The 25,093-nt window shown below is 42.3% G+C and overlaps 2 protein-coding genes across 3 annotated transcripts in view; both read right to left on the reverse strand.

Moving 5' to 3' along the window:
* Positions 1 to 4,129, reverse strand: part of ST14 (ST14 transmembrane serine protease matriptase) — a 69,412-nt gene extending 65,283 nt beyond the window's left edge. Inside the window, exon 1 of the mRNA XM_060787227.2 lies at positions 3,599 to 4,129. Coding sequence (XP_060643210.2) covers positions 3,599 to 3,712 — 114 coding nt within the window. The 5' untranslated portion in view covers positions 3,713 to 4,129. The remainder of the gene's footprint in view (positions 1 to 3,598) is intronic.
* A 6,228-nt stretch (positions 4,130 to 10,357) lies between these two features.
* The window catches only part of NFRKB (nuclear factor related to kappaB binding protein), a 48,050-nt gene continuing 33,314 nt past the window's right edge, over positions 10,358 to 25,093 (reverse strand). For both annotated transcript variants that reach the window (XM_060787619.2, XM_060787620.2), the window contains exons 22-27: positions 23,409 to 23,685; positions 20,823 to 21,089; positions 18,288 to 19,076; positions 16,169 to 16,275; positions 15,345 to 15,480; positions 10,358 to 11,206 (exon numbers count right to left, since the gene is read on the reverse strand). In XM_060787619.2, coding sequence (XP_060643602.2) covers positions 11,081 to 11,206; positions 15,345 to 15,480; positions 16,169 to 16,275; positions 18,288 to 19,076; positions 20,823 to 21,089; positions 23,409 to 23,685 — 1,702 coding nt within the window. In that variant the 3' untranslated portion in view covers positions 10,358 to 11,080. The remainder of the gene's footprint in view (positions 11,207 to 15,344; positions 15,481 to 16,168; positions 16,276 to 18,287; positions 19,077 to 20,822; positions 21,090 to 23,408; positions 23,686 to 25,093) is intronic.

Raw genomic sequence — 25,093 nt, forward strand, 5'->3', positions numbered from 1 at the left:
AGGGAAGTGCTGAGGGCACATTGGCCGTTCGGCCATGTGTGCGCGCGAGCTGGAGACTTTGCTCCAGTGCGCATGCTCAGTTGTTTTGCCATTTTGTGAGTGTGTTGTTGTGTTGTTTGTAATTGTGAGTGGATTAGTTTGTACCGAGTGGGTTGTCCTAGGGCCATGGCAATTTTGGTGCAGTTTCGTTGGGGGGGTTTAGAGTTTACCTGTCCGGTATAACCAACCTAACAGATTTATATATATAGATATATATATATATATATATATATATATATATATATATATAAAAAGTACAGCCATCCCCTGCCATGCTGTGGCCCTGTCTGGTGATCTGGAAAAGAAAGTAATTAGAAAGTGTTGGTTTCTAATATCTGTAATGTCTTTATGCTTGTGGGTAAACACTATTTCTTGCTGTTTCTTTGTCAGTGTTAATGTGGTGATTGCCTGGTTTGCCCTCTCTGGAACATGCAGAACTATATATCCCAGTAACTACAACTCCCAAATGTCAAGATTATATTTTCCCCAAACTCTACCAGTGTTCACATTTGGGCATATGGAGAGAATTTGTTCCAGATCCATCATTGATTGAGTCCACAGTGATCTCTGGATGTAGGTGAACTACAGCTCCAAAACCAAAGGGCACTGCCCACCAAACCCTTCCAGTATTTTCTGTTGGTCATGGGAAAACTGTGTGCCAAGTTTGGTTCAATTCCATCATTGGTGGGGTTCAGAATGCTCTTTGATTGTATGTAGGTGAACTATAAATCCCAGCAACGACAACTCCCAAATTACAAAATCAATTTTTTGGAGTGAAGGACAGGCATTGGGTTGTTAGGTGTGTTGTGTCCAAATTTGGTGTCAATTCGTCCAGTGGTTTTTAAGTTCTGTTAATCCCACAAACAAACATTACATTTTTATTTATATAGATATAGGCTGGAGATACACTTCAAAAGTGTACCTGTTCTGATTTACATACAAATTCAACTTAAGAGCAAATCTACAGACTTGGAGACTGCCTGTACTCAAGTCCCATGATCTATATAAATAAAAATGTAATGTTTGTTTGTGGGATTAACATAATGACTTTTAAAGTCTCTTCTACTGTGTTTTTATGAGTGATGGTCATACATTACAATGCATGCTTAAAACCACATATATACATAAACAGACATATATACAGATGCACACAAATACTGTATATACACACGCAAAACACATCTACACAGAGTGGGCACAGCAACACATGACAGGGGACAGCTAGTATACAATAAAACAGTGTCTTTTATATAAAACAGCAGAACTAAGATGAGTTTTTTGGGGGGATTTTTTAAAATATTGTGAAAGGTTGAAGCTGTAGACGCAGAATCTGTGGCTATGGAGGGCCAACTAGACTTTGACATGTTTCGCCCGGGAGTCGGACCTGTTGCGTAGAGTTCATCTTCCCTCCAGATAAGCAACCAACAAAGATAGGGCTTCAGGATGCATGTTTACAGGGCAATATTCCCTCTTCTCCACACACTAAATAATCCACTCACTTTTCCAAGTTTGCAGAAAGCCACTTAAGGAAACAATTCACTGGAAAAGGAAACCAACAAAGGAGGAAGAAAAAACTCACAGGCCTATTGTCAGCTTGACTAAAATAGGCCTATGAGTTAGCTCTGTGTTGACTCACTACCCAGCAACTGATTCAATGGATCTACTCTACTGAGCCCTTACCCACCAGATTAAGAGCCCTTCCACACAGCCATATAAACCCAGAATATCAAGGCAGAAAATCTATCCTTTGGTTTTGGAGTTGTAGTTCACCTACATCCAGAGAGCACTGTGGACTCAAACAATTATGGATCTGGACCAAACTTGGCATGAATCCTCAATATGCCCAAATGTGAACACTGGTGGAGTTTGGGGGAAATAGAATCTTGACATTTGGGAGTTGTAGTTGCTGGGATTTATAGTTCACCTACAATCACAGAGCATTCTGAACCCCACCAACAATAGAATTGGGCCACACTTCCCAGACAGAACTCCCATGATCACCAGAGTGGGCCACAGCAACGCGTGGCAGGGGACGGCTTATATATATATATATATATATATATATATATATCTTCCAAAGTTTACATATGTATATAGAGTTCCAAAGTTTTATGTATCTATATAAATAAAATGTAATGTTTGTTTGTGCGATTAAAATAACTCAAAAACCACTGGACGAACGGACACCAGATTTGGACACAAGACACCTCTGAGGCCAACGAGTGTCCATCACTCATAAAAACACTGAAAAACACAGCAGAAAAGACTTTAAAAAAGCAAAAAATACATTACAACGTACGTGCAAAACCACATATATATACACACATATATGCATACACACACAAAACACATACACAGAAAGGAAGAAGGAAGAAGAGACGGAAGTAAAGAAAGAAAGGGTAGTGAAGGAAGGGGGGAGAGAAGAAGGGAAAGAAGGAGGGAAGGAGAGAAAGAAAGAATGGTAGAGAAGGAAGGCGGGAGAGAAGAAGGAGGGAAGGAGGGAAGGAAGGAAAAAAGGATAGAGAAGGAAGGAAAGAGAAGGAAGGAGAGAAGGAAGTAAAGAAGGGTAGAGAAGGAAGGAAGGAGAGAAGAAGGAGGGAAGGAGAGAAGGAAGGAAAAAAGGATAGAGAAGGAAGGAAAGAGAAGGAGGGAGAGAAAGGGAAGGAGAGAAGGAAGTAAAGAAGGGTAGAGAAGGAAGGAGGGAGAGAAGAAAGAGGGAAGGAGAGAAGGAAGGAAAAAAGGATAGAGAAGGAGGGAGAGAAAGGGAAGGAGAGAAGGAAGTAAAGAAGGGTAGAGAGGGAAGGAGTGAGAGAAGAAGGAGGGAAGGAGAGAAGGAAGGAAAAAGGATAGAGAAGGAAGGAAAGAGAAGGAGGGAGAGAAAGGGAAGGAGAGAAGGAAGTAAAGAAGGGTAGAGAAGGAAGGAGGGAGAGAAGAAAGAGGGAAGGAGAGAAGGAAGGAAAAAAGGATAGAGAAGGAGGGAGAGAAAGGGAAGGAGAGAAGGAAGTAAAGAAGGGTAGAGAGGGAAGGAGTGAGAGAAGAAGGAGGGAAGGAGAGAAGGAAGGAAAAAGGATAGAGAAGGAAGGAAAGAGAAGGAGGGAGAGAAAGGGAAGGAGAGAAGGAAGTAAAGAAGGGTAGAGAAGGAAGGAGGGAGGGAAGGAGATAAAGAAGGAACGAAAGAAGGGTAGAGAAGGAAGGAAGGAGAGAAGGAGGGAGAGAATGAAATGAAAAAGTGAAAGAGGGAAGGAAGGAGAGAAGGAACGAAAGAGGGAGGGAAGGAAGGAGACAAGGAAGGATGGCGAGAAAAGAAACAGGTAGAGAAAGAAGGAAGAAGAAGGGAAAGAAAAAGAGGAAAGGAAAGAAAGTGGGAAGGAAGGAAGGAAAGAGAGAAAGAAAGAAGTAGAGAAAGAGGGAGGGAAGGTTGGCCACAGCAACGCGTGGCGGGTACACCTTGTGTTTTGTGTGTAGGTAAGGTATATATATATATATAGTTCCAAAGTGTATACACACACACACATTGTTCCAAAGTTATCACCCTCCACCCGGAGGCCCTTTCCCTTACCTCGGTTTGGTTGCTGTACTTGAGGCCGGAGTGGAAGCCCTGCCCTTTGCCCCCGGGCGGCGGGTGGTAAATGTTCATTTTCCTCTCGTTGGGGGGTTTCTTGTAATCCTTCATGGAGAGGAGGGGGTTGCTCTCCTTGGAAGGAAAGAAAGAAGGCCACTTGGGCAGGAAGGGAGGAAGAAGCAAGAGAGAAGCAACAAGTTCCCCAACAGAATCCAAAACAAGCAAAACCCAAAAAGGGATCCTTCCGGGGAAAAACAGAAAACCCGACAATTCCGAATTCGGGGTCAGCGTCTAGCCAGAAGCCTTGGGCGAGCTGGGACTTGGTTAAAGAAGCCCAAAGGCAGGCTGGGGCCCCTCCCTCCACATCCGGTCTTGGTCGGAATGGGGCTCCTTCCCCAAGAAAGACAGAAAGAGAAAGATCCTTTCCTCCCCTTTCTGTGCCTCTTTCTCTGCCTCTTTCTTTGAGCCGCTTCCTTTTCCGTCTTGCAGGAGGGTGGGGAGTTTCAAGGTGGGGCAGGAGTTACCTGGCCTCAAGCCCCGCCCCTTCCCTCCCTCCTTCCCAACAGGTGAGAGGAAGAGGAGGAGGAGGAGGAAATGCCCATCCCTCCCTATATTCCAGTGGTTCTCAACCTTGCTAATGTGGTGACCCCTTAATGCAGTTCCATATGTTGTGGTGACCCCCAACCATAATATTGTTTTCGTTGCTACTTGATATTGACAAGCTGGAATGTGTCCAGAGGAGGGCGACTAAAATGATCAAGGGTCTGGAGAACAAGCCCTATGAGGAGCGGCTCAGGGAACTGGGCATGTTTAGCCTGAAGAAGAGAAGGCTGAGAGGAGATATGATAGCCATGTATAAATATGTGAGAGGAAGCCACAGGGAGGAGGGAGCAAGCTTGTTTTCTGCTTCCCTGGAGACTAGAACGCGGAACAATGGCTTCAAACTACGAGAAAGGAGATTCCATCTGAACATTAGGAAGAACTTCCTGACTGTGAGAGCCGTTCAGCAGTGGAACTCTCTGCCCTGGAGTGTGGTGGAGGCTCCTTCTTTGGAAGCTTTTAAGCAGAGGCTGGATGGCCATTTGTCAGGGGTGATTTGAATGCAATATTCCTGTTTCTTGGCAGGGGGCTGGACTGGATGGCCCATGAGGTCTCTTCCAACTCTTTGATTCTATGATTCTATGATACCTGTCATTTTACTACTGTTATAAATTGTAGAGGTAAGGCAAAAGGTAAGGCAAGATGGATGGATGGCATCCTTGAAGTGACTGGACAGACCTTGAAGGAGCTGGGGGTGGTGACGGCCGACAGGGAGCTCTGGCGTGGGCTGGTCCATGAGGTCACAAAGAGTCGGAGACGACTGAACGAATGAACAACAACATAAATCATAATGTAAATATCCCATATGCAGGATGCATTTTCATTCACTGGACTACATTGAGCACAAATACCCCATATGCCCAAAATATGAATGCTAGTGGGGTTGGGAGAGGGGGAGGATTGATTTTGTAATTTGGGAGTTGTAGTTGCTGGGATTTATAGTTCACCTATAATCAAAAAGCATTCTGAATTCCGCCAGCGATGAATTTAAACCGAACTTGGCACACAGAACTCCCATGACCAACAGAAAACACTGGAAATGTTTTGTGGGCATGGAGCTTGGGTTTGGAAGTTGTAGTTCACCTATATCCAGAGGAGTGTTGTGGATTCATGTAATGATGGATCTGGACCAAACTTGGCGCGGATACTCAGTATGCCCAAATGTGAACACTGGTGGAGTCTGGGGAAAATAGACCTTGACATTTGGGAGTTGTAGTTGTTGGGATGTATAGTTCACCTACAATCAAAGAGCATTCTGAACTCGACCAACAATAGAATTGGGTCAAACTTCCCACACAGAATCGCAATGACGACCAGAAAATACTATGTTTTCTGATGGTCTTTGGTGACCCCTTTGACACCCCCTCATGACCCCCTCAGGGGTCCCGACCCCCAGGTTGAGAAACACTGCTCTATTCCTAACTGGAGCGGGTGGCAGGGAGCACACAACACCCTTGTTGTCCCAGCTCCACTGGCTGCCGATTTGCTACCGGACCCAATTCAAGGTGCTGGTTTTGGCCTACAAAGCCCTAAACGGTTCCGGCCCAAAATACCTTTCAGACCGCATCTTGGCCTACGAGCCCACGAGGACCTTGAGATCGTCCGGGGAGACCCTTCTCTCGATCCCGCCTGCATCACAGGCACGGCTGGCGGGGACGAGGGAGAGGGCCTTCTCGGTGGTGGCCCCCCGGCTGTGGAACACTCTCCCGGCACACATTAGGCAGGCGCCCTCCCTCATGTCCTTTCGAAAAAGCCTTAAGACCTGGCTGTTCGAGAGGGCATTTAATTAAGTGCTAGCAACAAACAATACGGTAATGAGAATTGGAATGGTACAAGGAATATGAGACTGGCTATGATTCCACTAAGAGACGAAGCGGATTTTTGTGTAGTCTGTAATTGTTGTATAGTTATATGTTGTTGACACTGGCCTTTGTAACTGTCTTTTATGTGTACTGTACACCGCCATGAGTCGCCCGTAAGGGCTGAGAATGGCGGTTAATAAGTGCATCAAATAAATAAATAATAAATAAATATTCCTTCCTCCCTCTTTGCACCAAGCCAAGGGGCGGTTTGGGGGTTCAAACTGTTAAGAGTTTCTATCATTTCTTAAGTAACAAGTAAGTTAAGTTAAGTAAGTAAAGTAACAAGTAAGGATCAGGGCAGCAAGTAGTAAGAGCCAAACCACCTGGCTAGCATTGTGTAAATACTTACTTTACTTTTACTTAGGCCAGCATTCTTCAACCTGGGGGTCATGAGAGGGTTTCAGAGAGGTCGCCAAAGACCATCCAAAAACACAATACTTTCTGGTTGTTGTAGGTTTTTTCAGGCTATATGGCCATGTTCTAGAGGCATTCTCTCCTGACGTTTCGCTTGCATCTTTGGCAAGCACCCTCAGAGGTAGTGAGGTCTGAGGGTGCTTGCAATAGATGCAGGCGAAACTTCAGGAGAAAATGCCTCTAGAACATGGCCATATAGCCCGGAAAAACCTACAACCACCCAGTGATTCCGGTCATGAAAGCCTTCGAAAATACATTGAACAGTATTTTCTGCTGGTCATGGGGATTGAACATATTGGGTATTTGTGCCAAATTTGGTCTAGTGAATGAAAATATATCCTACATATCAGATATTTACATTACGATTCACAACAGTAGCAAAATGACAGTTATGAAGTAGCAACAAAAATAATTTTATGGTTGGGGGTCACCACAACATGAGGAAATGTACTAAGGGGTCGTGGCATTAGGAAGATTAAGAAACACTGAGATGAGGTTTCTTGACTGTAGAACCCCTCTTCAAGTGTATTTCCACCTAATAATAGTATACATACTAATAAGTTTGGACTACAGTTACCATCTTCTCTGCTCAGCAAACTTAGTGTGACTGCAGTGCAAAGTATATCAATAACAGATTGGGGAGGGCTGTTAAGAAAAAGGAAGGTGACAGCCATCTTTTTTCAGGAATTACCTGTTCATTAATCCATTGAGAGGCTTCTCTGTCTGCCCCGTCCCCCCAAATTAGCTGTTTCAGGTGCCACCGACCTGATGCTCCAATGCTCAGAATCCAGCCCAATGTGCACCAGATTATGCAAAATCTATTTTTATAGAGAGCAACAGTGCTTGGTTACCACAATGTGCTTTCGGTTAAGGAAGAGGCTGAAGGTAGCTGTATTCAAACCAACATGGGTTGTAATCTCCCCACAAACCTGCAGATATGATTAATATTGAATGGCAAATACTGTTCCGTGATGACCTTTGCTTTTAAGTCAATAAACAATACTACGAACTGACTGTAAAGGTGTAGCCCTGTCAACCGCTGCAAAAGGCAAAACAGGAATGCACTGTGATATCTTAAAAACGAGACTTTATTTTAAAAACGGTGGCTGTAGTTCCTGAAATTGTATATTATACTACTGAAATCTTTAAAATACCAAGTTTTTGCTAAGTGTGTGGCACAAGCTAGGTTTCAGAATACAGGAGAGTTGGATTAACGTTCCCTCACCAATCCTTTGGGGTAAAAAATATCTAAACCAGGCATGAGCAGACTTTCTAATTTGGGGGCTGCATGGTGGGCCAGAATGGGATGGGTGGGCCAGGAAGGAGGGGGTTCTCCCCAAGCCCCCTCCCTGCCCTTTCCTCCCCTTCCTCTTCCCTTTAGGGGGCAGAAAGTGAAGGAAAGGTGGGAAACGTTTGCATCCCAAAAGGGTGAGCCTCGGTCAGGATGAGATAGTGAATGGGAGAGAAAAAGTGTATCCATTAGACCTCATATTGCCTGCTCGCACCGGGACTGTAGTGCAACTAGCTGAGTGTCACGTGCATTAAGATCACTCTGACCAAAAGGTCATGAGTTCGAAGCCAGCCCGGGTTGGAGTGGGCTTCCAACCAATTGTGTAGCCTGTTGTCGACCTTTGCAACCCGAAAGACAGTTGCATCTGTCAAGTAGGAAAATTAGGTACCACCTTAAAGTGTGGGGAGGCTAAATTAACTAATTTATGAGGCCATAAAAAAGACTCCAGCAAAAGCATGCGGGGAATGCGGAAGTGCTTCATCAGTGTCGCAGATGGATGATGAAAGCGACAGCTCCCCTGGCGGCCAGAAAAAGTTAAATAGCCTCTGTGTATGTCTGTATACGTTGTATGTCAAATTGGCATTGAATGTTTGCCATATATGTGTACACTATAATCCGTCCTGAGTCCCCTGCGGGGTGAGAAGGGCGGAATATAAATACTGTAAATAAATAAAATAAATTAATATAGAATCCTAGAGCTGGAAGAGACCCCCAAGGGCCATCCAGTCCAACCTCCACCATGGAAGAAGGCACAATCAAAGCACTCCTGACAGACAGCCTCTGCAGAAAAGCCTCGAGAGAAGGAGACTCCACCACGCTCCCAGGCAGCCTATCCCACTCTCCAACAGCTCTTACTCTCAGGAAGTTGTTCCTAGTCTTTCCAGTCAAATCTCTTTCCTTGTTGTTGTTCATTCGTTCAGTCGCTTCCAACTCTTCGTGACCTCATGAACCAGCCCACGCCAGAGCTCCCTGTCAGCCATCACCACCCCCAGCTCCTTCAAGGTCAAGTCAGTCACTTCAAGGATGCCGTCCATCCATCTTTCCCTTGGTCACCCCCTCTTCCTTTTTCCTTCCATTTTCCCCAGCATCATTGTCTTCCTTAAGCTTTCCTGTCTTCTCATGATGTGGCCAAAATACTTCATCTTTGCCTCTAATATCCTTCGCTCCAGTAAACAGTTGGGCTTTATTTCCTGAAGTATGGACTGGTTGGATCTTCTCACGGTCCAAGGCACTCTCAGAACTTTCCTCCAAAACCACAATTCAAAAGCATCTCTCTTCCTTTGCTCAGCCTTCCCTATGGTCCAGCTCTCACATCCGTAGGTGACTACTGGGGATACCATTGCTTTTACTATGCGGATCTTCATTGCCAATGTGATGTCTCTAGACTATTTTATCAAGATCCTTTCCTACACGAACCCATTCCTTCCTTGCGCCCTGATCTCTAAATAAGACAATCAGGCGAGTAAGACCAACAGGATTGACAAAGTGGAACTGAAAATTAGAACTATGAGATAGTGAACGCTGACCATGTAGGAGGAGGAATTGGGTTTGTATTGGTTTTATTGATTTTATTGGTATAATGCATGAATTGTTGTTAACTGTGAATTGATGTAATTTTGTGTTTTGATTGTTCTGTGATGCAGGCATCAAATTGTGCCTTTGCTTTTGTAAGCTGCCCTGAGTCCCCTTCGGGGTGAGAAGGGCGGGGTAAAAGAACCCCGAAATAAATAAATAAAAAAACAGGAGAAAGTCAGTTTTCCCCCTTCTCCTCAATGGGACACACTTTAAAATCTTGAAACATGGTTCTCATGTTCTCTGTATACCTTCTCTTCTCCCAGCTAAACATCTTCTAGGACAAAAGAATAAAGGAAAGAGAAGGAAGGAAGGGAAAGAGAAAGAGAAGGCTGGAAGGGAATGAAGGGAGTGAAGGAAAGACAAAAGGAAAGGAAGGAAGAATGAAAGTGTGGAAGGGAAGGAAGGAGAGAGGGAGGGAAGGAAGGGAAGTAGGAAGGAAAGAGAAGGAAGGAAGGATAGGATGGTCAGAAAGAGGAGGGCCCGAGAAAAGAGCTCCAGGGGCCACATCCCTGCAAATTTTTTGGGCTGTGTGTCCATGATCCGGAAGCAGTCTCTCCTGACGTTTTGCCTGCATCTATGGCAGGCACCCTCAGAAGTTGTGAGGTCACAACCTCAAAAATCCTGTAAAAATAATGCTAGGGTTTATTTCTGGGGAAACAGGGTATACACACACAAACACACACACACTACTTTTAAACTGTTGGGAGCAAATAGTCTTCAAATACGCTGAAAGTGCAAAAGAACCCATATTGCTGGGCCACATGCTGAACATTTTTGCCCTCCAGCAAATTTTTGGAAGGCAAGACACCACTCGGTGAACTGGGTTTGTTTGGCTGGAAGAAATACCGGAAAATCTGTGGCATTAAACTTTGGGGTAAGAAACATGAACAGTATATTCTTTTTAAGGCTTTCAACAAGATTATAGTATTAATTCGGTATATACTGTTTTGCTGGAAATCCGTTTACAGAAGGTCAAGCATTTGTAACGAAACTGCATAAAGTTTAGGCATCCACTTGTCTCCACTGATATGTTTTTTATTTAATATTTTAAAAAATAAATAGTAAAAGTGTGTAAACATTGCTTTCCTTAGATGTCAGATAGTAACAAGATATTTTCAGCTAATTTTTACCAGATATTAAGCAAGAAAAAATCCCTCCGGTGTTCACTTGAAGCCTTTCCTAAGACATCCTGAAATGCAGAATATATATTTTTCAAAATCAAAGCATGTTTAATGTGAAATAAGACATTAGAAAAACTCAAGCGGAGTCTGTTAGCAGGTTAGGCAATAAATACCACACTTTGTTGAGAAAAGAACCTCCTTCTGTGTCAAGAAACAAACTGAAGGAGAGACGCATCTTTCTAAATATGTATTTCTTTGAAATTCTGACTTTAAAACAGGGAAAAGTACAGTTTTGGACTTCAACTCCCACAATTCCTAACAGCCTACCGGCTGTTAGGAATTGTGGGAGTTGAAGTCCAAAATACCTGGAGGGCTGAAGCTTGCCCGTGCCTGCTTTAACCCAAATATGAAGATGTTAAAGCCATTTAGAATACACCACTATGTGTTCGGAGTCTCTGCAGATTCTGAGTCAAAGCAAGGCTCAAATATATCCCACAGATGCTTTCAATGCATCAGGAACCCTTGCAGAGGTCATGTCTGACTCCAAGCTGGACAGAAATGGAAGAGAAAGGGACAAAATAACTCATTGTAATACATTGTTGTTTTGTAGCTGGATTTACTGCTGGTCTTGGGTCTGTTTTGGAGACGGGGCAGCGGTGACGACCACTGTGGAGACCGCTTTGGCCGAACCAGAGACTGTTCCCTGTTGGAGATGGGAGGCTGGCACCGTCTGGATGCGCACCTGTGCAAAATGGAAAAGAGAAAAATGAAACTTGCATGCTGAAAATGCGTACCTGATATACTTACATGTAAGTTTGTATGTGTCTCCTCTGTGCGCATTCAGAAGAAGACCTACAAGCCACTCTAAACACCTTTGAAGAAGCATACGAGAAGCTCGACCTGCCATTGAACATCGAGAAAACCAAAGTGCTCTTCCAGCAGTCACCGGCCAATCCCTCTCCAATGCCAGAAATACAGCTTAATGGTGTAACATTAGAAAATGTTGACCATTTCCGCTACCTTGGGAGCCACCTCTCCACCAAAGTAAACATTGACACTGAAATACAACACCGCCTGAGCTCTGCGAGTGCAGCATTTTTCCAAATGAAGCAGAAAGTGTTTGAGGAACGGGACCTCCATAGGGATACCAAGGTGCTTGTTTATAAAGCTATTGTCCTCCCAACCCTGCTATACGCCTGCAAAACGTGGGCAGTCTACAGGCGTCACATGCAACTCATGGAATGATTCCATCAGCGCTTCTGAAAAATCCTGCAAATCTCTTGGGAAGACAGGCAGACCAACGTCAGCGTGCTGGAAGAAGCAAAGACCACCAGCATTGAAGCGATGGTCCTCCGCCATCAACTCAGCTGGACCGGCCACATTGTCCGAATGTTCGACCACCGTCTCCCAAAGCAGTTGTTCTACTCCAAACTCAAGAATGGAAAACGGAATGTTAAGAGGACAGGAAAAGAGATTTAAAGATGGGCTCAAAGCCAACCTTAAAAACTCTGGCATAGACAACGAGAACTGGGAAGCCCTGGCCCTTGAGTACTCCAGCTGGAGGTCAGCTGTGACCAGAAGTGCTGTAGAATTTGAAGAGGCACAAATGGAGGGCGAAAGGGAGATACGTGCTAAGAGGAAGGTGCATCAAGCCAACCCTGACCGGGACCGCCTTCCACCTGGAAACCAATTCTCTCACTGCGGGAGAACATGGGAGCTGACAGACGGGAGCTCACCCCACTCCCTGGATTCAATCCTGCCGACACAAGAGTTTAACCCATTGCACCACCAGAGGATCCTATGTCTAAGTCAACCTCACGTATAAGTTGAAGGCTTATAAAATGATGGATTTTGGTATGACCCTTGGATAACACTGGCCTACCAACATTGTGGTGCCTCAAATGTTAGACCCGTTTCTGGATAAATTTGATCTTCTGATTCCAAAAATGGAACCAGTTTTCCCCTGTCAATTCTAGTTTTTGAGATACAAAAGATACGGCATCTACCATTGCCATCTCCTCACACATAAAGAATCATGATAACTTTATCTAAGAAACCAGAGCTGATGCAGTCTATCTAGTGCAATTTTCTGACCCAAATAACCCCAGGAACATGCCTAAAAAACACCAAGCAATAAAATGTATTATGTTGTGCTCTGTAATTTGAGGGTAAAACATAGGGGCAAGTAACAAACAAATCTTTTCCTCAGGGAACCTATTTAGGAAGAGCTAAAGAGACTATCTATTTTGGGTTTTTTTTAAAGATTTATAATGGGAGGAGTTGAAATGAATTGCTAATCTGTAAATACAAATAAAGGCATACAAATGAGGGGAAAGGATGAAAGTGTGACTTAAAAGAGGGGGAGAGAAAAGCAAGAAAATTATCCCGTCTCTATTATGGGACCTAATGTAAAGACAGTGACAAGAGGCAGGGATTTCAAAGCAAAGCTCCCACCCCATTCACCCCTCTCTTAAAAGAGAAATGCATCCACCCCTCCTTCTGTACTTTCTTTTTCAGGCTACCATTCAGGAGCCCCATAGGACACTCCAAAGAAAGTGGCACGTCATCAGTTTGGGTGACTGAGGAGGAGGAAAGTGTCAGCAGACATTTTCAATAGAGCCTGACTGCAGGCCTCACAAGACTTAGACAGTAATCCACTATTAAAAATGGCCACAATCCCTCTGCTCTACTTCAAGAGCCTAAAATGGCAGGGAGCGCAAGGTGTGTTTCCAACACCAATCCAAAGATAAATCAATCCAAGTTTTTGTGGGGTGTTTTTTTTTAATGGTTTGGCCCATATATATTATAATGATGTGTTTAGATATATTGATTTTTTTTGTATGTATTTTATCTTGATGTGTTTTGGCTTTGCCGTTCCCTGTCTCAAGCCGTTAAGAGTGGTGAGTAACAAATAAAACTTATTATTATTTAATTATTATTATTTGAAACACAAGATTAGTACACATAAAACAAGATCACTATGCTAGCTAGTGTATTGGATCACACGTCGGACACTTCCCAAGTGTCTAGGACTGTGTGATGTATCGGCGAATAATTATTAATTTATTTTTGTTATTATTTGAAACACAACCAATTATTATTGTTGCTGTTATTATTACTGTTTTTTAAATAATTTTTATTGCAGTTTTATCGTATTGACTATAGAGTATCAGGATGAAGAGAAAGGGGAAAAAGTAGATTATAGGTAGTACAATGAAAGTGGGAGAACATTTATTTGTATAGAAAGTAGAAAACAGAGGATAGGTAAGAAATAATAAAAATAAGGGGAAAAAACGAGAAAAAAAACCAAAATGTTTTTGTTGACTTACTTCTTACTTCCGATAGTCTTTAAAAAATATTTGAAATTATATTTTGTTTGAGCCATTGCCCCTCCATCTACTTCTTCTCTAAGGATTGGATAGCTTCAACAATTGAGGTCAATCTTCGTCTGTTTTAAATAGTCTTTTACAAGGTCCCAGTTAGTGTATTTTTTAGGTAATCCTTGATTAGATGTGAGCCAGTATGTAAGCCTGTCCATGTTCATAATTTCTAACACTTTATTTAACCAATCCTCCTTTTTCGGTATATATTTTAACCTATTATTATTATTATTATTATTATTATTATTATTATTTGCTTTATGGATGCATTTTAAAGATTTTGTGCCTTGATTCAAACTGTAAGAAAATATGGGTAATTAATAATCAGTTAATTAATTAAAATATGGTACATCTGAGAAACAAAATCTGATTAAGCTGCCCTCTTACAGAATGCCTGCATCCTCATAAGATGCCTCATACAACGCTTTTGTAAACCTACCAATAAGAACCTGTCTTCAAAACAACTGCTCCTTTGCAGGACATTCTGGGATGAGACATTACTAGAATGTACAGCACAGTTGGAACTACAGCACTTCAAAACTAAGTACCTTCTAGAACAGTGGTTCTCAACCTTCCTAATGCTGCGACCCCTTTAATACAGTTCCTTACGTGGTGGTGACCCCCAACCATAGCATTATGGTCGTTGCTACTTCATAACTGAAATTTTGCTACTGCTATGAATCGTCATGTAAATATCCAATATGCAGGATGTATTCTGATTCACTGGAACAATTTTGGCACAAATACCCGATACACCCAAATTTGAATACTGGTGGGGTTGGGAGAGGGGATTGATTTTGTCATTTGGGAGTTGTAGTTGCTGGGATTTATAGTTCACCTACAATCAAAGAGCATTCTGAACTTGACCAATGATGGAATTGGACCAAACTTGAAACACAGAACTCCCATGAGCAACAGAAACTACTGGAAGGGTCTGTTGGGCATTGACCTTGAGTTTGGGAGTTATAGTTCACCTACATCCAGAGAGCACTGTGAACTCAAACAATGATGGATCTGGACCAAACCTGGCATGAATACTCAACGTACCCAAATGTGAACACTGGTGGAGTTTGGGGGAACATAGACCTTGACATTTGGGAGTTGTACTTGCTGAGATTTATAGTTCACCTACAATCAAAGGTCATTCTGAACCCCACCAATGATAAAATTGGACCAAAATTCCCACACAGAACTCCCATGACTAAATGAAAATACTGCGTTTTCTGATGGTCTTTGGCGACCCCTCTAACACCCCCTTGAGACCCCCCCACGGGTCCCGACCCCCAGGTTGAGAAACACTGTTCTAGAACTTCATGTAAATGTGCAAAACCACAGATAATTGTGAACCCTATTGAGATGAGCAACCTCAAGCCCAAAAAATCCCATAGATTTGCTCTGGAGTACATAGAAAATGCTCAAAGAGGAAATCTGTGGATAAACGGCACCACAGATACGAGGGTCAAACTGTGGTAACTGCAGCTGGGAAATATGCATCCTCACCTGTGTGGCCTGGCCTTGTTGCTGCAACTGCTGCAGTTGTTGTGCAGTCAGGAAGCTCACTGGCTTGTTCCCGGCAATCAGCTTTGTCCCAGCTGGCATTGTGGTGAGGATGATATTCCTACCCAGTCCACTGATGCTGTGAAAGAAAGAGAAAGAAAGAAAAGACAATAGTGGCACTGATTATTGTTCAGATGCTTCTCTGGGGGAGTACTCTACTTATTTATTATTTTATTTATTATTTATTGTGACCTAAAACATCTGAGGATGCCTGACATAGATGTGGGTGAAATGTCAGGAGAGAATGCTTCTGGAACATAGCCATACAGCTCGGAAAACTTACAGCAACCCAGTAATTCTAGCATTGAAAATCTTCAAACACACATAACATTCATGGATTGCGTTCTCCAATTCTAATTATAATTAGAATTCTAAGAAGGATTTAAAGTTCAAGTATAACCAAAGAGCATTTGGACACCACCAACAATAAAATTGGGCCTAACTTCCCACACAGAACCCTTATGACCAATAAAAAATACTGTGTTTTCTAATGGTCTTTGGTGACCCCTCTGACACCCCCCTCGTGACCCCCTCCCCCCCCCCGGAGTCCTGACCCCCAGGTTGGGAAACACTGTTGTAGAGGAAGCCAGATAAAAAGCAACACAGGTGAACTATGGAATATCCACTATTAGATGACTTTTGGGGAGCAATATTTTGAAGCTTTCAAAATTAAATGTCCATTAATCCAATGGTGGGGTGTTAGCCCTTTGTAAATAGAAACACAGCACTAATGATGCCCAATGGTAGGTTCTTCCTGCATGACTTACTTGGCTCCAAGATTGCCCTTAATGATGGGAGCAGTCACAACACTCTTGCCTTTCACTGGCTGATTTAGGACCGAAAGGGGCACCGTGATCCGCGCAGGCAGCTTCCCCTACGGAAAATGAATCAGCGGGAGAAGTCACAAACATATAGTTCATGGAGAAAAGAAAGACACCACCCCACCCCAAGAGGTGTAGTGCTGAGGTATCTGTCTTTGCAAGGAATTATTTTAAAAAATCTATACCCCATTAAAGGGACAAATGCAACCATTCAAAATGGCAGCCTACGTAAGACAAATCAGATGACACCTGTAATGAATTACTTAATTTATTGGAGTCTTTAAGAAAATAGGTTTTATTGAGTGATATATAATGCAGGCAGGTTGGTTTGAAATGTAGCCATTTGTTTGGCTGCATTGCCATAGCGACGTAGACCTCCAGGTAGAAGCAAAAGGAGTGGAGCTAACTGCCACTGGAGGAGAGAGCACAGGAAAAAGAGAAGTCCAAAGTGGAAGATGGGTTCGGTGGGAAGCTGAACTAAAGTGGTTTAAGTCTTTAGCCGGAGTGCTAAAAGGAGGGACTGGTCCTAGCTATGTAAGGGCAGGACTCAGGGGTTTAGTATAACCAACCTTGGTATTTTAAGAGTAAGAGTAATTAACTTTGGAGTATAATCTAGCCGAGGTGATAGAGGAAAGAGATTCACGATCGTTTTATTGTGTCTTCAGTGTCAAATCTGAAGTAATAAAAGTGGGAATTTGGATTTAATGTCCGTCAGAAAGACTGAGGTGGAAAATGCTCATCAAGGAGTGAATATTCAGTTGAATTATAAGTAAAGTAAATGAAACATAAGTTTAAAGTAACCCAGTCAAGACACTGAGGAAAGAAACAACATTTTAAATAAAGGAAATAACAAACATTGAGGTGGCAGAAGAGAAGCCATGCTTAGAGATTTATAGTAACCATTTCATGTTTTCAGAAAAATATAATATATTGTATATACATATAATATTTATATTATAATGTAATACAATATAATACTACTAATAATATGATATTATAATTATATATTTTATATTACATGTAATATTTCTAATAATATTACAATATAATGGTATAGTACAATATAGTAATATATAATGCTGATATTGTACTATACTAATAATATAATATATTGTATGTATATATATCTTGTAAGCTGCTCTCGGTCCCCTTCGGGGTGAGAAGGGCGGCATATAAATGTAAAGAAATAAAGAAATAAAGTGTTAATTGTAGCAAAACAAGAAGATATTGTGTAACCGTTCAATTTGTGCGTATTCTTTTAAATAAATATTATTCTGTTTAGTTTAAGTACTTGGAATATAATTGTGTCTAATATAATGGTGTGGCAGTAAACTATAATTACATTGGCCTAGCCACAGATTTTAAATGTGTAGTGTGCTATTGTTAATGTTTATGTTACTCTGTGTAGGAGATTTATTTTAATTGCTTTGTATTGTTGTTGTTATTGCTTGTATTGTTGTATTGTGGGTTCGGCCTCATGTAAGCCGCACCGAGTCCCTTGGGGAGATGGTAGTGGGGCAGAAATAAAGTTTTATTATTATTATTTATATTATTATTACACATAATAACAAGGCACAAACAGGTGCTTTTAAATAAATATTATTATGTTTAGTACTAGGAATATAATTGTGTCTAATATAATGGTGTGGCATTGAGCTACACATATTAATAAGGCACAAACAGGTGCTTTTAAATAAATATTATTATGTTTAGTTCAAGTACTAGGAATATAATTGTGTCTAATATAATGGTGTGGCATTGAGATACACATATTAACAAGGCACAAACAGGTGCTTTAAAAGCCAAACCTCTCTTACACAATTCTCAGCCAAGCTTCTAATCAAGTTTCCCTCATAATAATCTCAAGTTTTTCTCAATACAGATATAACATAAAAGTACTCAGCCACACCACACTACTTATTCAATCTCCTCACAGCCCTTAAACATTTGTTCATATATAGTGGTGGCAATGCTACACATCAATCGGGGTGTTTGCTTCAACAGCTCATCTCAGAAATTTAAAATTTCCAGTCCAATTTAACCCACATAAAAACATCTGACTTACTGCCTGGGAGGTGGATACAACAGTTGTGCTCACTGGAATCTGGCGCACAGTGGTGGTCCCCGTTCCGATCGTTATGGGTGTCCCTGCGGCTCCCGACACGACGGCCACTGCTTTGGATACCGATGCTGACATGGTCGGCAGAGAGACAGCCGAGGTAAGGACGGTGCCAGGCATGCCCACAGAAGAGGAAGAGGGCATCTGCTTGGTATGAGTGGCGACCGTAATGGTTTGCCCAGCTTTCGGGGGCATCACTCCCATCCCCTGTACAATCCTGATAGTGGTGGCTGGCTTGCCTTCCGTGGTAGACACCGTCGTGATGGCTTTGCCTTTCTGGTCTGCGACAGTCATGCCCAAAGCTGGCATCAGTCGGAAGGCCGAACCGGCGGACTCCACCGTCTTCAGGTCCGGAGTCACTTTCACCACTGTGGACCCAGCGGAGCTTGGGGAGGCCAAGGCCGGAGTGCTGGTCTTGGCCGGAGAGTCAGAGGACTGAATGGGGCTGGACGTCACGCGCAGAGTGGCTGAGATGCCCTTTCCGGCAGAAGCGCTCCCGGCGGCAGCACTTGAGAAAAGGTCTTGCGTCAGTTTCACAGTGGTGACCTGGGACTTGGCCAAAGTAGCCATCATGTCTGGGGTGATGCGGAGAACGGTCTGCCCTTTGGCATCAGTCGTGATGGAAGAGGGAGGCAGGCGTAGGACATCCTTGCCTTGGATGCGGAAGTTGGAAGTGGTGAGTGGGATGCTGCTCCCAGGCTGGCTTTTCATGCCAAGCTGTCCAGTAATAGCCACCTATAAAGCAAAACCTATCATGCTGAATTGTATTCTTTTTCCCTGAAACCATCCACGTAGGCATTCCACCAATCGCAACCTGTTTCCATCACTCCACCCACTTATCCCCTCCCCACCAAAAGACCCAGTACATAAAACCAACATATAATAGTGATAATAATATTGTAATGTAATACAATATAATACTACTAATAATAATAGACTATAATAATTGTATATTATATATTACATGTAATATTACTAATAATATTACCAATATAATTACTAATATATAATGCTAATATTGTTCTATGCTAATAATAATATATTCTATGTACACATAACATTAATAATATAATGTAATACAATATAATAATAGAATATAATAATTGTATATTATATATCACACGTAATATTACTAATATAATTACTAATATATAATACTAATATTGTGCTATGCTAATAATATAATAATATAATATATTGTATGTACATACAATATTGATCATAATATTATAATGTAATACAATATAATGCTACTACTAATAATAGAATATAATAATTGTATATTATGTATTACATGTAATATTACTAATAATATTACTAATATATTTACTAATACTATGCTAATGATACAATATATTGTATGTACATACAATATTGGTCATAATATTATAATGTAATACAATATAATGCTACTACTAATAATAGAATATAATAATTGTATATTATGTATTACATGTAATATTACTAATAATATTACTAATATAATTACTAATACTATGCTAATGATACAATATATTGTATGTACATACAATATTGGTCATAATATTATAATGTAATACAATATAATGCTACTAATAATAATAGAATATAATAATTGTATATTATGTATTACATGTAATATTACTAATAATATTACTAATAATATTACTAATATTGTGTATTCTAATAATATAATATATTGTATGTACATACAATATTGGTCATAATATTATAATGTAATTCAATATAATACTGATAATAATAGGTAAAGGATTTCCCCTGACATTAAGTCTAGTCGTGTCCAACTCTGGGGGTGTGGTGCTCATCTCTATTTCTAAGCCAAAGAGCCGGCGTTGTCCGTAGACACCTCCAAAGTCATGTGGCCAGCATGACTGCATGGAGCGCCGTGACCTTCCTGCTGGAGCGGTACCTATTGATCTAGTCACATTAGCATGTTTTCAAACTTCTAGGTTGGCAGAAGCTAGGGCTAACAGAGGAAGCTCACCTCGCTCCCCAGATTTGAACCTGCGACCTTTCGGTATGCAGCAGCTCAGCAGTGTAACCCACTGCGCTACTGGGGGCTCCTTATATACATGTAAGATTGCTAACAATATTGCAATTAATTTGATATACTACAATATAGTAATATATAATACTAATATTATGCTATGCTAATAATATATGGTATGCACATATCCTATTGATCATAATATAATGTAATGCAATATAATATAATACTAATAATAATGCAATATAACATTATATATTATATATTACATGTAATATTACTCATAATATTGCATTATAGTGGTATACTACAATATTGTAATATATAACACTAATATTGTGCTATGCTAATAATATAATATATTGTATATACATATAACTTGTAAGCTGCTCTGAGCCCCCTTTGGGGTGAGAGGGGGCGAAGTAGAATAATAATAAATAAATACATAAATAAATTTTCTATACCAAGTCTATGGCACTGCATACAGCTCTCACCTGTTTGATAATATTTTGGCCAGCGACATTCTGGAGGACAGCAGTAGATGAAGAGGAGGAAGATGACAAAGATGATGGTGTTGACGGTGATAAAGAAATAGTAGAGACGTTGGGTGCGGAGCTGCTAGGAGAACTGGTTGTGGGTTTTGGAGCAGGGCTGGGGGCTGCAGAAATTCCAATGCCTGCAACACTGGCTGCCCCGGTTACAGCCGGTCTTTGCGTCTGGACTGGGCTGCTCTGGGCTTTCACTGGAACCGTCATAACAGCCTAATAATGGGGGTAGGAAGTGCTTAGCAATAAAGAGAATCATCCCTTTTCAGAAAACCCATTTCATTCATTCATTCATTAATTTGGTTCCAGGATGCCTCATAAAACCAGAAACAACAAAACAAGAATCCTCCATCCCTGTTGTCAAAGTCTTTCATGGCCGGTATGACTGGGTTGCTATGAGTTTTCTGAGCTGTCTGGCCATGTTCCAGAAACATTCTCTCCTGACGTTTCGACTGCATCTATAACAGGCATTGCAGCATTCACATTTGCCTCGAACAGACAAGAGTTCTTTCTCCCACTCTGGATATTATTCCACAGATATATAAACCCCACTTGCCTAGTTTCCAGCAGACCTCACAACCACAGAGGATGCCTGCCATAGATGCAGGCGAAATGTCAGGAGAGAATGCTTCTGGAACATGGCCATATAGCCCAGAAAACTCACAGCAATCCAATCCTCCATGCCTTCAGAAAGACTTTTGGGAATATTTATTTATTAATTATTTATTTACAAGCCGTCTCCTCCCACGCGGTGCTGTGGCCCAGTCTGTGTATATGTGTTTTGTGTGTTTATGTATGTGCATATGTGTATATATGTGGTTTTGCACATATGCTAGAATGTATTTTTTATTTCTTGGATCTTTAGTCTCATCCGCTGTGTTTTCCCATATTTTTATGAGTGATGGTCACTCGTTGGCCTGATAGGTGTATTGTGTCCAAATTTGGTGTCAATTCGTCCACTGGTTTTTGAGTTATGTTAATCCCACTGTATATATTAGGCCTGTGCGGTTTCGTTCGTTAATTCGTTATTTCGTTATTAATTCGTTATTTTTACCACATCCGACGCGATTTCAAAACACATTTTTAAACCCGGAAGGGTTTAAAAATATCGAAACAGCAGCCCCATATATTTTACGAGCTTCAGCTCGTGTCGTTAATGGGATGGAGGCTGCTGAGTGCTGCTGGTGCCTGGGAGCCAATCCGGCGCTCCCAAGCACCCCAGCAGTAAATGGGGCGGGCGGGGCGAAGGGGCGGCGCGAGCGCGCCCGGCCCGCGCGCGCTCACCCTTACAACCGGCCTCCGCACGCCATCCAATCGGCTCCGGCTCCTGCGCCCTCCTCCTCCTCCTCCTCCTCCTCCCAGCTGTGTTGCAGCCAGGAAGTGCCAGGAGGAGGAGGAGGGCGCAGGAGCCAGAGCCGATTGGATGGCGCGCGGAGGCCAGTTGTAAGGGTGAGCGCGCGCGCGCCATCCAATCGGCTCCGGCTCCTGCGCCCTCCTCCTCCTCCTCCTCCTGGCACTTCCTGGCTGCAACACAGCTGAGAGGAGGAGGAGGAGGAGGAGGAGGGCGCAGGAGACGGAGCCGATTGGATGGCGCGCGCGCGCTCACCCTTACAACCGGCCTCCGCGCGCCATCCAATCGGCTCCGGCTCCTGCGCCCTCCTCCTCCTCCTCCTCCTCCTCCCAGCTGTGTTGCAGCCAGGAAGTGCCAGGAGGAGGAGGAGGAGGAGGGCGCAGGAGCCGGGGAGGGGATTCCTGCAGCGCTGGCTCGGCCTCCGTGGCCCGCCTGAGATGAGACCAATACCATCTGATTGCCACAAATTGAAGGCTGCATCCATCCAGGCTCTTTTGCTGTGAGTTTTCAGGGCTGTATGAGTGTATGACCATGTTCCAGAAGCATTCTCTCCTGACATTTTGCCCACATCTATGGCAGGCATCCTCAGAGCTCTGTTGGAAACTAGGCAAATGGAGTTTATCTATGGAATGTCCAGGGTGGGAGAAATGAAAGCCATTCAATGCTAATCAAGGTGACCATTACTGCAACATTCACACTTACAAAATGTTTTGTAAATATTTACGAAATTTCGTAAATAACAAAACATTTTTTTGGAAAGTTTTGTAAATATTTTAAATATCGAAACAAAAAAACACCCCAATTACAAATCGATTTTAGAAACAAATTTTTTCTTGATCAAACAGGCCTAGTATATATATATATATATGTGCTTTTGTGCATGTGTTATAATGTATTTTTTATTTCTTGGATTCTTAAGTCTTGTCCGCTGTGTTTTTCCATATTTTTATGAGTGATGGTCACTTGTTGGCCTGATAGCTGTCTTGTGCCCAAATTTGGTGTCAATTCATCCAGTGGTTTTTGAGTTATGTTAATCCCACAAACTAACATTACATTTTTATTGATATAGATTTCTGGTATTTCTACCCCGTCACTTCTTTACCCCCGAAGGGGGACTCAGGACGGCTTTTAAATGCCGCTCTTTTATATAACCCTTGAACAATTCTTAGCTTGCTTTTGCTCACCTGAGGCAGGACTTTAGTTTGTGTAGAAGTCGAAGGTACACGGATCGGAGGGGCAGGCGCTGCTGCTGGTGCCGGCTGTGTTGTCACTGGGGCCGGCTGGGAGACAGGAGGGAGGCTAGAGGGTGTTGTCACCACTCGGACTTGGGGGAGTCCTGAAGGGGATGAGTGGCTAGTCACACGAGGAGGAGGCGGCGGCTGAGTCTGTGCAGGAGGACTTTGCGTGGTCGAGAGCAGTGTGCCAAGCTGAGGCATGGTGGGAGAAGACACCAAAAGGATGCTATCCAGAAATCAGAGGGGGGAAACACACTGTTAGCTGAAATAAACATCTATCAGGGGTTCTACGTTTGGATCCACACTACTATATAATGCATCAATGCAGTTAATCTGCATTCTGAAACTGCATATTTGGCAGCGTAGATCCAGCCTTCGGCCCCACTTACACTGCCATTATAATGCAGATTGATGCATATAATACAGTTCGACACAGTTTTTTTTCTCGAGTCAGGAGCAACTGATGACCAAGACGGTTTTAAACAGTCTATTTTAATATTGTGATTTTTTTAATGTTTATGTATGCTTATATGAATTCTTGTCCCGGCATTGAATGTTTGGCGTATATATGCTGTGCTCCACCCTGAGTCCCCTTCAGGATGAAAACAGCTGAGGGGCCATCACTGAGAAGGCCCTGTTTCTCATTCCTACCAATTGCACCTGCAAAGAGGTTGGGACCAAGAACAGGGCCTCTGCAGCTGATCTTAAAGCTCTTGTTGGCTCGTAAAGGGAGATGTGTTAGTCTCCAATTCTTGAATCACCTTTAAGATGGATGACATGCATTTGAGTAGTAATGGCTTATTAGAGGGAGAGATTTTCTTCCCAAGAGATCTGATACAATTAACTGTTTCTTTCCTTAACGGCTTTAACTGTGCTACATGTTTTCAATTGATGTTTCATGTCACATTTTAAGATGTTATTCCATGGTGAGGAGGAGACAATGATGTAGGATTGAGGCACATTATAATAAGAGAAGAAGCAGGTCCCTTCCTAGAGTTGCCAAAACCCAAAGTCATCAGCTTCCCAGACAAAGAGCCTGGTGGAACTTCATTCAATACCAGGAGGTGAACAAGATGCAGACAATCTCTTATTGCTGTCATCTGTCATCAATAACTCAAGACAGCTAATCGCTCCAGGAACTAGATTTGCCATGCAGGATGGCTTTTCTCCTCCCTGGGTTTTAAATCAGATTGACATGATGGCAACAGTCTTGGACAGCAATGGCTCCCAAAGTGACCCATTTAAGGTGGATTCAGGTGTCAAACAGGGATGTGTTATTGCCCCAAATTTATTCTCCATCTTCATCGCTACGATACTTCATCTTGTTGACGGGAAGCTTCCCACCAGAGTAGAAATCATCTATCGGACAGATGGCAAGCTATTTATCCTCAGCAGACTGAAAGCCAAAACCAAGGTTACAACATCTGTTATAGACCTCTAATATGCTAATGACAATGTCGTCTGTGCACATTCAGAAGAAGACCTACAAGCCACTCTAAACACCTTTGCAGAAGCATACGAGAAGCTCAGCCTCTCATTGAACACCGAGAAAACCAAAGTGCTCTTCCAGCAGTCACCAGCCAACCCCTCTCCAATGCCAGAAATACAGCTTAATGGTATAACATTAGACAATG

This window comes from Anolis sagrei, chromosome 7 (assembly GCF_037176765.1).
Source record: "Anolis sagrei isolate rAnoSag1 chromosome 7, rAnoSag1.mat, whole genome shotgun sequence".
NCBI classification, from domain to species: domain Eukaryota; kingdom Metazoa; phylum Chordata; class Lepidosauria; order Squamata; family Dactyloidae; genus Anolis; species Anolis sagrei.